General features: G+C 46.8%; 1 protein-coding gene across 1 annotated transcript in view; it reads left to right on the forward strand.

The window, feature by feature from the left end:
* BLK (BLK proto-oncogene, Src family tyrosine kinase) overlaps positions 1-15440 on the forward strand; it is a 30087-nt gene that overhangs the window by 11219 nt on the left and 3428 nt on the right. The window contains exons 5-10 of the mRNA XM_010002194.1: positions 360-463; positions 8212-8361; positions 8880-9032; positions 9936-10115; positions 10666-10742; positions 14988-15138. Of these exons, the coding sequence (XP_010000496.1) occupies positions 360-463; positions 8212-8361; positions 8880-9032; positions 9936-10115; positions 10666-10742; positions 14988-15138 (815 nt within the window). The remainder of the gene's footprint in view (positions 1-359; positions 464-8211; positions 8362-8879; positions 9033-9935; positions 10116-10665; positions 10743-14987; positions 15139-15440) is intronic.

Consider the following 15440-nt stretch of genomic DNA (forward strand, 5'->3'; position numbering starts at 1 on the left):
ACAGAAATGTGTTTAAAACATCAGTGCTCTTTGTATCCAAAGGGTACATTTAAATGGCTATGGGCACCCTGTGCTTGGCCTCCAGCCCATGGATCTGCTTTATTTGGGCACAGCTCAGGGCTTACTCACTGGCCATGTGAGACGTGGGTCCCTGCATGCTGTGAAAGACACCCAAAGTGACCCAATCTGGTATTAATCTACTGAAAACTGTCTATTACTGGCACTTTCCAGCAGATAAAAAACCTACTGGCTGATAAAAATAACCCACAGTTTCAGAGTTAACTAACTGGAAAGAATTTGCTCTTTTTTTTTAGAGCTTTTTCTTTTCCAACAATGATTTTGCCTTTTCTGTCTCCCAGGTGGTATTTTAAAACTCTGAGCAGAAAAGATGCTGAACGGCTGCTGTTGTCTTCTGGTAACAAAGTTGGCTCTTTCCTTGTACGAGAGAGTGAAACCAGCAAAGGTGAGATCCACAGAGCAAGGGTAACTGCTCATTATTGCCACAGCTTGGAAAAACCTCCAGACCTGAGCTGCAGAGTTCAGCTATGTCAGTGTTTCTTGGGTCTGCCTGGGCAAAATGGAGCTTGTGAGGCTCAGCAGGGCTGCAGGGTGAGATGGAGATGTGGAGGACTAATATTTGCTCATTACACTCTTTGTCTGTGTAGTTCAATCTGTGGTAAGGGTGGCTCTTGTCACCACAGGGCATGGCAGAGATGCAAGAACAGAGATAAGCAGAAAAGACTTTCCTATGCAATGTGTAGGAGGTTCTTTTCCTTTTTTTCCCAAGGAGAGAGAGGAAAATGGAGATATCTCAATTATTTTTTTTTTTTTTGGCAAATGGGGTTCTTTGAAACATTCTTGAAGGAACATTTCTCCTGCTTACAGGAGAAATTTGGAGAATGTTTTTTAAAAGTCTTTTGGTTAAACATTTTCCAAGGGGAAATATGTTTTAACTGGTAATCTGTAACAGAGGCTATTGGTGCAAACCAGGACTTCTGCAAGGAGACTGACTGGAACTGGAAAGGAAGATTTCATCCACTTTCCTTCCTTATGAACATGTCTGGCTTTTGAAGACATGACCCAATGATGATGGAAAGAACAAAGCACCGTTGTCACTTCTCTTGGGCAGTGGATATAATTATTAACTGTAATACTTAACTGTGTAATTGCAATTCCTTCCTTCTGTGCTGTTAATTTGCAGACAGTCTGGAAGCCAGTTTAGCTTGTCTATCCCCTGGAAATTTCATATGGTTTATTTCCTACTTTTCTCTCCTTGCATCCTCTGGGCCAGCAGGTGTGTTTATGGCTTGGAGGAAGTGATGCTCACAGTGATCTCATGGTTCTGCTCAGAACGAGGTCCTTTCAGTAGTTCAGGGAAGTACCTCAGCTCTGCTGTGCTTTGATTTCTTTCCTGTGAAATGGATACAGGAACCCTTCCTTGCCATATGGGAAAAAGTTGGTTTGTGCCTTCCTAATAGATGAGAAGAGACTTGGAGCACCCATATGAAGTAATAATGGACCTTCTTTTCAATGCCTTGCTTCCCAAATGCTTCTGTAAGTCTCTGGCCAAACAGATAGAGCAGGAACAGATAAACTGGGTCCTCTGCTCTTGTGAACCCCCCCCCTGCAGTGCTGGGTTAGTCCTGGTGTCCGCAACATAAGCAGGACATGGAGTAGTTGGAGCTAGTCCAAAGGAAGGACATGAAGATGATCCGAAGGCTGGAGCAGCTCTGCTCTGGAAACAGGCTGGGAGAGTTGGGGTGTTCAGCCTGGTGAAGAGAAGGCTCCAGGGAGACCTTAGAGCACCTTCCAGTACCTGAAGGGGCTCCAAGAAAGATGGGCAGGAACTTTTTCCAAGGACACGGAGTGGGACAAGAAGTAACGGTTTCAAACTGGAAGAGGATAGATTTAGGTTAGACATTAGGAAGAAATTATTTCTCCTGAGGGCAGGGTGACACTGGCCCAGGTTGCCCAGAGAAACCGTGGCTGCCCTGTCCCTGGAAGTGTTGAAGGTTGGAGCAACCTGCTCTAGTGGGAAGTGTCCCTGACTGTGGTAAGGGAGGGTTGGGACTAAATGATCTTTTAGGTCCCTTCCAACCCAAACCATTCTATGGTTCTATGATTCTGTGACATGCTGCTCTTATCTTTATCCCCTTCCCACTCTTCCCATTGCTTGCTGGGATATTTGGGCAGCTTGCATGACTGTGTATTGCACCCAGGAAGGTTAGGGAGCAAGAGATGTGCTGTGCACAAGCTCAGCAGTCACTTGTGCATTGTACCTCAAGGTCTGGGAAGGGGTGACCCCCTCTGTCCACACATAGATTGGCTTGAGTTGGAAGGGACCTTAAAGCTTGTCTCGTTCCAACCCCTCTGCCAAGGGCAGGGACATCTCCCACTAGATCAGGTTGCTCCAAGTCCCATCCAACCTGGCCTTGAACACTTATAGGAAAGGGGCAGGCAACTTCTTTGGGCAATGATTCTAGTCTTGGTGACATCTCTAGATGCCACTCATGGATAGAATCAGACCTTTCCCTACACTTGTTTAGGAAAATTACCCCCTCCTTCTGCTAGCTGTGAGCTACAAACGCAGGATGAAATAATTCCTTGCAATTCTCTGGACTGTGGTTGAGTTTAGGTCACATGAGGTTTGGATAGAGGTGATGAGGTCCTGAGAGTCAAGGAGAAATAACCAGCCTAGACCCAGTCTTCAATACCCTGTCTCTGCTGGCTAGATGCAGACACAGCTGGAGGTGTGTGGCATTCTGCATTAGCAGATGTGATATGTCTCAAGTTAATCCCAATGGTCAGAAACCAGCTTCTGCTCTGAAATGTGAGTCTCACCTCTGCCTTTTCTGATATTTAGTGTTCTGCCTCAAAATACAGCTGTTATTCCTTCAAAGACCTCATTCTTCTCTGAAACATACTACGGGTTCAGCTTCTACCTGAACACCTTGTGCCTTAAACTGCCTGAATGGCTATGGTGACACCATTTGATCTGCCCTAACCACAGCTTCCTCCTCTCTGAAGAGAAGAGGAAGAGAGAAAGCCCCACATCTCCAAACATGCTGTGAAGCTGAGTTTGCTAAAGCAAAGTACTCTGTGACTCACTGCGAGATGTCCAGAGCAATGCCATGGAATTAACCCTGCTCTTCCAAACCCCCCAGGTTCTTCCCATTTTCCTCCTCTGTGAAGTATATTTTCACTCACCTTGCAGATCACCAGCAACATTTGACCTTCAGGGCTGAGCACTGAGTTAAGCTAAGGGCCATATCCCCCTTGGCTCATGCACTGTACAGTGGTTGTCACAGAATCACAGAATCGCCCAGGCTGGAAAAGGCCTTTGAGATCATCAAGGCCTATGACCTAACACCATTACATCAAATAGATCATGTATCCTCAAAGCTTAACCATAGTCCTATCACAGTAGACCCTTACCCTAGACCCTTAACCCTAGACCATTTAATCTAGACACTTACACCTGGACCCTTAAACCTTGATCCTTAACACTAGAGTCCTAACCCTGGGCAGAATCGTCCCAGAAGATCATCCAGTCCAACCATAACCTAAATCCCCCTACCATAACCTAATCTACCCCATCAGTGCTTAAATCATGCTGCTAAGCACTATATCTCTATTTTTCTTAAATACTTCTGGGACAGTGACTCCACCACCTCCCTGGGCAGCCTGTTCCACTGTCTGATCACTCTTTCAGTAAATAAATTCTTTCTAATATCCAGTCTAAACCTCCCCTGGTGTAACTTCAGGACATTTCCCCTGGTCCTGTCATTATTGACTTGAGAGCAGAGGCCAAGTCCCACCTCCCTTCAGCCTCCTTTCAGGTAGCTGTAGAGAACAATAAGGTCTCCCCTCAGCTTCCTCTTCTCTAAACTAAGCAATCCCAGTTCCCTCAGCCTCTCCTTATAGGGCTGATTCTCCAGCCCTTTCACCAGCTTGGTAGCGCTCCTCTGGACTTGCTCCAGCAGCTCTACACCCTTCCTGAAGTGAGTGGCCCAGAACTGCACACAGTACTCGAAGTGTGACCTCTCCAGTGCCGAGTACAAGGACACGATCAGCTCTCTACTCCTGCTGGCCACACTATTCCTGATGCAGGCCAGGATGCTGTTGGCCTTCCTGGCCACCTGGGCACATTTCTGGCTTATGTTAAGTCACCCGTCAACCAGCACCACCAGGTCCGTTTCCACCATGGAGCTTTCCATTCTGCACCCTGCCTAAAAGCAGCCCAACTTAAGCAGTGTCTCCTTTTGCTCATGGTTAAAGACTCAGAAGCTTTGCAAACCTGAGGGCCCCATGCTGGGAAGAGAAGTCCTTGTCAGACAGTGTGGGAAGCAGACCTGCAGTGAAATCATTGCTGGAGAGCTTGCCTTGCTGGACATGAAGAAATCTTCTCCCATAGTGACAATCATTCTGAAACCTGAGGGAATGCAGGGACACATCTCTGCCCAGTCACAAACTCCTGGCTCACAGCAAGACTGCTGTGTCTGTGCTCCTGACAGGAGGGACATCCTGGAGCTCAGCTGCTGTATAAAGCTGAACTCCTGGGTTCCCCATTGGGAAGGAATTAGGAGCCTGATGAGGAACAGGAGATGCTAGATGTGCCGTGTGAAAGTGGGACTCAGTTTGAGATGCGAACATCAAAATGTCAGTATCACATGTAGCCTGAGCTCCTGCTGTAGCCAGTGAGGCTTGAATTGGTCACCAAATACTAAATGTTTTGGAGTCAGAGAATCATGGAATGGTTTAGGTTGAAAGGGGCCTTTAAAGGTCACATAGTCCAAACCCCCTGCAGTCAGCAGAGACATCTTCAACTAGATCAGGTTGCTCAGAGCCCTGTCCAAATGAAATGTTTCCAGGGATGGGGCTCCTACCACCTCTCTGGGCAACTGCACCAGTGTTTCACCACCCACAGTGTAAAAAATGTCTCCATTACATCTAGTCTAAATCTTCCCTCTTTCAGTTTACAACCATCAATCTTTGTACTAGTACTACCAGCCCTGGTAAAATGTTTACCCTGTCTTTATTATAGGCCCACTTTGAGTACTGAAAGACTGCAGTAAGGTGTCCCTGGAGCCTTCACTTCTCCAGGCTGAATAGCTCCAGCTCTCTTAGCCTTTCTTCATGGGAAAGGTGTTCCACCTTTGGATCATTTTTGTGGCCCTCATTCATCTCCAGGTTCTCCTCTAGAAGGTGTGACTTTGCACTCTATCTGCCAAGCCCATGTGGATGTCCCAGAGCATCTCAAGTGCTGCCAGACACCCATGTTTAAGTTACGGAATCAGCCCTTGGTATGATGTGAAGCTGAATCCCATCCCTTGTAGGATGGTTTAGGGATCCCAGACCCACAACGAGAGAGTCTGACACCCAGAGCTGCCCAGGCCAAGGTCTGGTTGTGCTCACACTGTTCTGAGGTGGTGTTGGGTGCAGTCATGGACCAACGTGTGTGAGCCCTGGTCTGTGCTGGGATGAGATGCAGGACTGTCAGACTGGGATGTCCCTTGTGATCTCTGGCTATCCTAGCCAGGATAGCCATCCTGGCTATCATCAGAGGAGATTAGGACTCCTGCCAGATGTGTGGATCTACTTAACATTTTTTATTGCCTGCTGTCAGTGGGAGAAGAGAGAATTGAAGCTTTTCAGCCCTGGTGCTTTGCCTTTACCCTGCAGCTCCCAAGGGAACAGTAACCAGCCACAGGGAATGACAGGGGAAACTCTACCACACTCACTCCAGCAAACTAAACCCTGGCTTAGGGTGAAATACAGTCATTAGCTCTAATGACAGGATAAGTATAAATGCTGGTAGTAGGCAGCTGATCAAATGGCCTGGAGGATGCCTGGAGCCCCTGTCACTGCTGCCTTCTGCACATGGCTGGTTTGAAAGAGGGTTTAAAGGGTCAGTGGGGCCTGGAAATGAGGTCCTGCAGGAGAGCAGGCATTTTGGGTACAACTCTTAGCTTCCAGGCACCCACTGGCACACATGTTGGTTGTTAATTCCTGCACCCCCTTCTGCAACCCTGTTGTCAGTGCAGCTGGATTCACTCCATGTAAACATCCCACACGCACCTTGGAGTACCCAAGCACCATCTTGGACTCATGCTACAGAAGCCCAGCTCTGACTGGGCTGCAGCCTGGCCTGTACATTATTTCAATCACTTTGGAATTAAAATGTCATAACCAACAACAATAATAGAAGATAATGTTAATAATTTTAATGATCATAATAGAATCATAGGGTGATTTGGGTTGGAAGGGATCTTAAAGCTCATCTAGTTCCAACCCCCCTGCAATGGGCAGGGACACCTTCCACTAGACCATGTTGCTCAAAACTCCTTCCTTAATAATGATAATAATAATAATAGTAGTAATAATAATAATAGTAGTAGTAATAATAATAATAATAATTGCAACTTAGGATCACATAAGTACCACAGAGGAGCCAGAGGGGGTCTGGATCCAAGTGCCAGGAAGTGTAAATGTGGCTAAACCCTCTAGCAGGACTTGTGCTAGAACTTCTGGACTCAAGTTCTAGCAATACCCCTCTGCCATCTATCAAGGACCAAAGATCACTCCCTGGGAAAGACAGCCTTAGCTGTGTAGGGACATTTGGTCCCTGGGACAGGGACTGAAAAAATGAGATATTTCTTTGCCCTTCTCTTGAGCTTTTTGTTGCCCCATTGAAGATGCTTCAGGGCTCTTTCTTAGATGTTCAGCTGCTGAGAGACAAAAGGTCTTCTTGATCTGTCTTCTGCCAGACATTCATAGTGAAGGAAAGAGCATCTTCTGTTGAGAAGGAGACCACCATGCTTCCAGTCTTGAGGTTCCCTGGCCCTGAATTTAAAACAGCATGTCTTCTATGAATGTTATGCCACCATATCTCCTGGTCTGGTCTCTGCAGAAAGCGAGTCCTTCCAAATCAACTTCTAGCACTTGGAAAAAAAAATAAACTCTCCCTTGTAAAGATTTATAATCACTGCAACAGCACAAATACCCACAGAGGTGGTTTTCTTCTGTCACTTTCTAAAAATGTGAATGGTTTCCAGCCGCAGCGTCGAGAACTGCTGGTGGAGAAACACCAGCCAGTGAGTGTTACATGTTAGTAAACTCCATCGCACGCAGGATTAGGGTTTCAGAGTCACTGCGGAAGGTCCTAGCTTCTGCTTCTGATCCTACATGACAGATGCATACTTTCTAACATCTATAGCTTTGCCTTTTCAAACATTCAGAAGGGCAACCTATCAACCCGGGTGACGTATTTGGCTTTTCACAGCCCAGCAGGCTTGTAACAGCTCCCTCCGGAAATATGATCCAGACAAAAGGGGGGGAAACCCACTGCTAAGCTGTATTGAAATTTACACTGGCAGAGGCTGGAAGTTGCTGCTCTGTAGCAACATCTAGTGATGTTTTTGTGCACAAAAAAAACCCAGTCCCATGTTTTAGATTATAAACCCACTGTAAGGTGAGAATAGCAGGTCGGAGTGTTAGATCTTTGAGTAGCTCCCTTGAGGTCAAGAGACACCTGGTTCTAAAACTGAATCTAAATGTGGTTCAGCCACAGTCACAAATTTATGGCTGAACAAAACAGTTCTCCTGAACCCTTCTTATGTACCTTCCAGCTGAACCACTGACCCTGGCACAAGGGTTATAAGGGATAACAGTGACAAGGGGACCTGGGATAATGCTGAGAAGGGACATGTATTTCTGATCTCTCCCACTACCTGGAATTCTGGTTGTGTTGGCAGGGTGATTCAGCTCTTTGTCAGCCCTGTGTTTGTACAGACTGGTGGGACTGCAGTCACTTGTTTCATCCAGATGAGATGGTAGGATTGACAGAGTTTAGAAAGGAGATGTGAAGCTGTAGGAAGACTGTAATAACCTAAGTGGTGTCTGGTTGCTCTGGCTGGAGAGGTGCTATGGATTGTCATCTTGCTTCCTTGGGAATGTTGGCCACAGCATAGGCAGATCTTAACCAATCCTTGACTGGCCCATTTAAGCTCTGATGAACCTTTTTCCTCTCCATTCACCTTAGAGAGAGGGGAGTTCATAGCTTTGGAGTCTGGTGGGACTTGCCCTGAGAAAGCATCAGCAAGGGCTGGGAGAGGTGTCTGCAGCTCAAGGCAGCCAAGGAAAGTGGAGGTGGCTGATCCCTGAGTTACTTCTGACTTGTCCTCACCATTCTCTCTTCTGCTTATTCTTCAGGTGCCTATTCCTTGTCTGTGAGAGACAGCAGCTCTGCTCATGGGGACATCATCAAACACTACAGGATCCGCTCCTTGGATGGGGGGGGTTATTACATCTCCCCCAGGATGACTTTCTCCAGCCTGCCAGAGCTAATCCATCATTACAGCCGTAAGTCGCTTGCCTTCTCGAATGGGTTTGTCTCCAAGCAGAAGCTGGGCATGTGGGCAGAGGGAGGATGGGCCTACCAGCCATCACCCCCACACCATCCACTCTAAGGGGCCAGATCTGTTTCTCCAAGCAGAACTTGGGCACCCACATCCAGTCTTTCATCTTAGAGCACTTTGAGTGGAAGCTCTGTCCACAGCTGGATAACCAGGGAGTTTTTGCCACCAGGAAAGGGAAAAGATCCACTCTGAAAGGATATGCAGGAGGCATGCTTGGGAAGCAGGTTTTGGACTTGATGTACAGGAGAATTTTCTCCTCTGTGGCTTCCTTTGAGCCTTTTCCTTTCACTGGGTCCATTCTGGGTGCCTTTATCCCTGTGGCTGAAACATTTGTGTGGTTGTGGAGTTTTCTCATGGGTTGACTTATACCTGGCTTGTGTGGAGCTTGGAGCTGAAGGTTAGCTCTGGAGCTGAAGGTTCAGGCCATCTCACTGAGCTGTCCTGTGCTTTGTCCTCACACAGAGAAGGGGGATGGTCTGTGCCAGCGGCTCACGGCTCCCTGCATATCCCTGGTTCCCCAGAGACCCTGGGCACAGGACGAATGGGAGATCCCAAGGGAATCTCTGAAGCTTGTGAAGAAACTTGGCAGTGGGCAGTTTGGGGAAGTATGGATGGGTAAGTAAAATTCCCCCCATTCCAGGAAAGAAAGCATAAACAGAGGAGATGGAAAACCTTCTTTCCCCAAGATAGGACTAATTTGAGTATGGGGATCCTAAAGTATGAACATGTGTTTATGGATACACAGGCAGCAGTAGATGCCATACTCCTGGGAGGTACCAAACAGGTTGTGCTTGCACATCTCAGTGGTTGACCATGGGTTTCATAGGCTGCACACATGGGAGAGGTGGTGGAGTATGTATATACTCATGTCTTGTGACATGTTCTTGTTCTTCCTGGGAGTCTTGGGCATGGCTGTGGGATTCCAAGTGACACTCAGCAGGGCACTTGGGTGACACTATCCCACTCTCTCTGTTTCCTTGTTCCACTTTCTCACCCAGATCCAAATCCTTTATGCCTTCCTGCCCACCACTAATCAGTGAGAGAGAAGTGTGGTGAGCTCAGCTTCCTTTGCTGTCCTCTTTCTGGTTGCCTGTTGCCTTGGCAATGGAGATTATGGACAGGACCAGACTGAGCTGGTGTCGGGTCTGCAGTCCTGGCTTTCTCCATGGTATTTGGAATATTTGAGATGGGAGGCCCAGGGGTTCTCATTCAGAAAGAGTCTTCCAGGACTGAGAGAATTTCATGAGAATGGGCTCATTGCATGGACATCCACCACCCAGAGCAGGGATGATCCTCAATGAAGCCACATGCACTGACACTTGTGCCTTCTCCTCTCATACCTGCTGGTTACTCTGAACCCACTGGCACAGAGGTTTACCATTTATTTCTTGTTGGAAGACTGAAAGCTGTTGTGGTTTTCTGCTCCCTGATCCACAAGCTCTTCTGTTCCTAATTGCATGGCCTCATAGAGCCTGTAGAGAGGCCAAAATGCTTCAATGCATCATTATGTCTCTGCAGGTTACTACAAGAACAACATCAAGGTGGCTGTGAAGACCATGAAGGAGGGCAGCATGGATCCTGATGCCTTTTTGGCAGAAGCCAACTTGATGAAGAGGCTGCAGCACAACAAACTGGTCAGGCTGTATGCAGTAGTCACAAAGCAGCCAATCTACATTGTGACAGAGTACATGGCCAATGGTAAAGAACCTCAGGGAGATTTTTGCTTGGTGTCTGCCAAATCAGGTCAACAACCAGGCTGGTACAGCTAGCATAAGGGAAATGGGGAGGGAGGATTGGACCAAATCTGTAAGCAGAAGGACTGAATGATCCACAAGTTTCTTTCTAGTACTGGAAGAGACTTTATGGGAGATGAGATCCTGCCTCTTCTGGTCTCATATTTCACAAGCCACTTCACAAGATATCAATGCTCAACTTGGAGAGTATTTAAATTTCTCATCTCCACTGTTCCTACTTGAAGTTTGTTTCAGATTTTTGCTCCCCTCATGGTGAAATTGTTCTTCCTTTTTCCCCTCCTGTCTATAAGGCTTTGAGTGAACAATTTTTGTGCAAAATAGAGGGGCAAAAAGGACTATGTTTGAGAACTTTCCTAATGGAAGATGCTCCAGCAGACACCCACTGTGGTTCCCCTGATTTTCTCTAGGGATTTTCGGCTTCCTCAGACAACCATCAGGGAAAGCAAAGATCTAGAGTTACTCAAAAGAGTCACACAGTCTCTCCTCTTTTGCAGGGTGTTTGCTGGATTACTTGAAGACAGAAGAGGGAAGCCAACTGAATCTCCCCAAACTCATTGATATGTCTGCTCAGGTTAGTGACCAGCCTTTGGGCAACAGACTCAAAATCATGATTTATTATTGCCTCAGGGAATCTGTCGCAAGTCTGAAGTCTGTCCGAGTGTTTTTCAGGAGGAAAACAGCAGCACCTCCCTGGTGTGCTCTCTTAGGGTTTCCCTCTCAGCCCTCTTGTGGTGATGTGCGTGTCAGCTCAGCAATGCTCTGCTACCCTTAGGACAGCCTCTGGGGAACTTAGTGCTAGAGAACTGGAATCTGTTTTTTAGGGTTTTTTTTCAATTTGGTTTGTTCTTGGTTGTGGTTTTTTGGTTTTTGTTGTTTGTTTGGGGTTTTTTGTGGTTTTTTATGTGTGTTTTTTTCTTGTTGTTGGCTTGTTTGGGTGTTGGGTGTTTCTTGGTGGGGTTTTTAGTTGGTTGGTTTTTGTTGTGTTCTTTTGATTTTCTGTTTGTTTTGTTGATTGTGGTTTTTTTTCAATTTCTGGCTTGCTGAGCAAGAAATAAGTCTGTTTCTCTTTTTACCTAAAGGAAGAAAATGCTCAACAAAGAGACTTTCAATGTAGAGACGTGAGCTTTGAGCAGTTCTTCCCTTCTGATGATTAAGCATAAGGGATGTTCTGACCCTCAAATCTGGGAATATTGCTCCTTGTGAGAACAAATTTTTGCTTTTGATGGTTTTTTTCTAAGCATCTCCAAACTGTAACTTAATAGCTGCAAATGCTCTGTAACATTCTAGTCCAAAAGCATCTAAACCAGGTAAAAGTTAGGGAAACAGAGACCTGGATTGGCAGCATTTTGGCAACAAGTTATACGTGAAGGATGAGATTGGACAAATCACTCTGCTTTGGTCCTTACCAGCTGTTGACTGAGTTTGGCTCACCCAGAGCAGAATTAGGCTAATTTTGGAAATATTGGCAAAAAGACATGAAGTGTCAGGGTGGCACCTGAATCAGCCACTTTGATCTGGAGGTCTGAGATTTACCTGTAAGGTCATTCAGCCTCTCTGGCTCAAAGTGAGTCTGAGCAAACAACCTGTAAAAGCTGCCCACTTGGTTCCAGCCATCATACAGAGTTATTTTATTAAAATTTATTTGTTATTTATTTATTTAAGTTATTAAAACCTGGAGAATCTTAATATTTCATTCAGCACAAGTGATATGATAGCGATAGATCTTCCTTCTTCGTTTCCCACCATCCTCCCAAAGAAATTATTTCTTCCTAATATCTCTTCTCAATCTCCCATCTTTCAGCTTAAAACCATCACCCTGATCCTATCCCTCTATGCCTTTGTCAAAAGTGCTTCCTTAGTATTCTTGTAGTCCTTTCAGATCCTGGAAGGTGCTCTAAGGTCTCCCTGGAGTCTTCTCTTCTCCAGGCTGAACACCCCCAACTCTCTCAGCCTGTCTCCAGAGCAGAGCTGCTCCAGCCTTCTGACCATCTTCGTGGCCTTCTCTGGACTTGCTCCAACAGCTCCATGTCCTTCTTGTGTTGGGGACTGCAGAAATGGACATATTATTGCAGGTGGGGTCTTACAAGCACAGGGTAGAGAGGAAGAATCACCTCCCTCAAAACCCATCCAAGGGCAACTTCATGCACCCAAACCTCCTCTCTGAATTCAGAGTCAAAGTCTTGAATATGATGATGTGGCACGGCCTGAGCTGGCTGGAAGTCCATCCACTACAATGGTCAAGTAATGCCTACAGTGGGAACCATTTCTGGGATTGAGTAATTACACATGGACATCTGGAAACACTCAGGTGCCCTGCACAGGCTTCTCACATCCCTCCGTGCCCTTTGCAGCATCCCACACCACACACCTCTCCCAGGACCAGGATGGTCAAATGTAGACCAAACCCACACACCCCAGCAATGTGATACCCCACACAAACCACCCCACAGCACTTGGGGTGAGAAGGGTTTTGCCCATCCCTCCATACATAGTCCTCAATCAGAAGCACAGCTCTCACTGCTCCCCCTCCCACCACCTCACCAGGGCAGGGATTCAAAGACTCCCTGGGTAGCACTGGGAGGTCAAGGGAAGTCTCTCAAGCTATTTTGCAATCTGTTAATCTGTGGTATTGGGATGACATCACTCCCCAACAGGCACCCAACCCTCTTCAGCACAATTTTGGATCCAAGAGCATGTGTCAGAGTTAAAATTAGCAATCTCTGGGCCAATGCTCTTGATCCTGTGGTCATTCTCAAGGGTACATGCTTCAAAGCACACTGAGCTGAAACGGGCCCATTGCTGGGTACTATATCATTAATATCAGGACAGGAAATTGCATCATTTCTTCCATTTTCCACTGCAGCAAGCAGCACTTGCACTGAAGGGGTGTTGACACAGGTTAGAAATGCAGCATTGGAAAGTATGTGTTCGTATCCTGTTTAAAACCACATTTAAGTCAAGTTGTTGATGCGAATCTGTGTGGAGTGGAAAATTGCTCAGCCCTCACCCACAGGCACATAAAAGCTTTAATAGGTCCTAACAGGGGGCTGCAGAGGTTGCATGCATCCTGATAAATGCCTAACCTGAATCTGAGACTCAACTGATAAAGCAATTTTGCAATATCTTTTTTTCTCTACCTACCAGCACCCAGCAATCAAAGATTGATGCCACTGTCTATAGGTCACACACCAGGCATCTCCCCGGGGCTGCTCCCTGCTCTGAGGAACTAAGCAGTGAAAAATGATTTTGGGAGCAAGAACCTCCCAAATTAAAGTTCGGAGGTGGTTGAAGAAAGCATCATGTGCCCATGACAATGGATTTGTCCATGGACAAACTCTCTATCCATATCATATTTCTAAGGATCACAGAATCACAGAATCCTAGGGGTTGGAAGGGACCTCAAAAGATCATCTAGTCCAACCCCTCTGCCAGAGCAGGGTCACCCAGAGCACATCACACAGGAACATGTCCAGGCAGGTTTGAATGTCTCCAGAGAAGGAGACTCCACAACCTCTCTGGGCAGCCTGTTCCACTGCTCTGTCAGTCTCACAGTAAAGAAGTTTCTTCTGATATTCACATGGAACCTCCTATGCTTCAGTTTGCACCCATTGCCCCTTGTCCTGTCACTGCATATCTGGGTCTTCTGCTTTAATGAAACCTGTAGGTGTCAGAGGGGATCTGTGTTGTATCCTGGGTCCTAGCTGGACCATTCCATCTGAATCCAACAAATGGAAAGAAAACAGCACTTTCAGTTTTCTTGGGGAGGAACCTCCAGGGGTCTTCTCTTCATCCCAAAGCAGGCCAGTGTGGGAGAACAGAGGAGATTACTGAACAATATCTGGCTGTCCTACATCTGAGCTTTGCTACTCTGACTGAGGCACAGATGAGCTCTTTGAGGGCTTTTTTTTTTTTTTTTTTTTTTTTTAATTAGTATATTTAATATGGAGTTTTTGTGATTAAAATCCCAACTAGAGGGGAGAGTCTTGTGGCAGAAACTGTGAATCCAGTGATGTGGCTTTAGGTTTTCTTCAACTTTCTGTGTCTTGTTGCAGACAGGACTCACAGCTGTAACCTCTGAGCAAAATAGAAATTGATGCTTCTGTTCTGCTTGACTTGGTTGCTTAAAGCTTTTGGAGGCCTGGGGTTGCTGGTAGAGCTGCACCTATGCACATGTACACGGGCAATATAGAATAGTTTGGGTTGGAAGGGGCCTTTAAAGCTACTCCAACCCCCCTGCAGTGAGCAGGGACATCTTCAACTGGATTCGGTTGCTCAGAGCCCCATCCAGCGTTACCACCAATGTTTCCAGGAATTAGGCATCTACCACCTCTCTGGGAAATCTGTGCCAGTGTTCTCCACCCTTGTTGTTAAAACTTCCTCCCTATTATCTAGTCTTATTCTCCCCTCTTGGAGCTTAAAAACATACCTCCTTGTTCTATCACTCCGTGCCTTCATCGAAAGTCCCTCCTCAGCTTTTCTGTAGCACTGGAAGGTGCTCTAAGGTTTCCCCAGAGCCTTCTCTTCTCCAGGCTGAACAACCCCAACTCTCTCAGCCTGTCTTCACAGCAGAGGTGCTCCAGCCCTCTGATAACTTCAGTGTCCCATAAGCATGTATGTACCTGTCTGTGTGTTTACCCATGTATCCGTTGATCTACCTGTCCCTCCATGGAGCACATAGACATGTCCACGCACATGGAGGCAGGTGAGCAACCCTATATGCTTGTCGTGCTTTTGTAGAGGTGAGTAAGAAGCAGCCAAGCAGGCTTGTTGTCCCAGGGGGGTGACTGATAAAGGGGGACTCTTGCTGCTCTCCCAGGTGGCAGAGGGCATGGCCTACATCGAGCGCATGAACTCCATCCACCGCGACCTGAGGGCTGCCAACATCCTCGTCTCCGAGACACTCTGCTGCAAAATTGCTGATTTTGGCTTGGCCAGGATCATCGAGGACGAATACATGGCACAAGAAGGTGGGTATCTTTCCCAGCAATGCCTCACCAACACATTGCCCTTATCTCCAATCCTTCTGCCATGCAGATGTGTCAAGATACAGGGTGTTCAAGGGCTGGGCTGGGACCAGGCACGGGGCAACACTGCCCGTGGCCAGAAACCAGAGCCCCTATTGCCTGCCACTGTTAAGCAAAGCAAGAAGGGGAGCCAGAAATGGGGTCCCAGGAGAGGCAGCACCCCTTGGGGATAATAAAGAGCAAGTGAGGTTGACAGAGGGAAATGGAAAAAAATCATCTGGCGCTGCTTGAGCGAGTCCTGCTGA

This window comes from Chaetura pelagica, unplaced genomic scaffold (assembly GCF_000747805.2).
Source record: "Chaetura pelagica isolate M959 unplaced genomic scaffold, ChaPel_1.0 scaffold107, whole genome shotgun sequence".
Classification (NCBI taxonomy): domain Eukaryota; kingdom Metazoa; phylum Chordata; class Aves; order Apodiformes; family Apodidae; genus Chaetura; species Chaetura pelagica.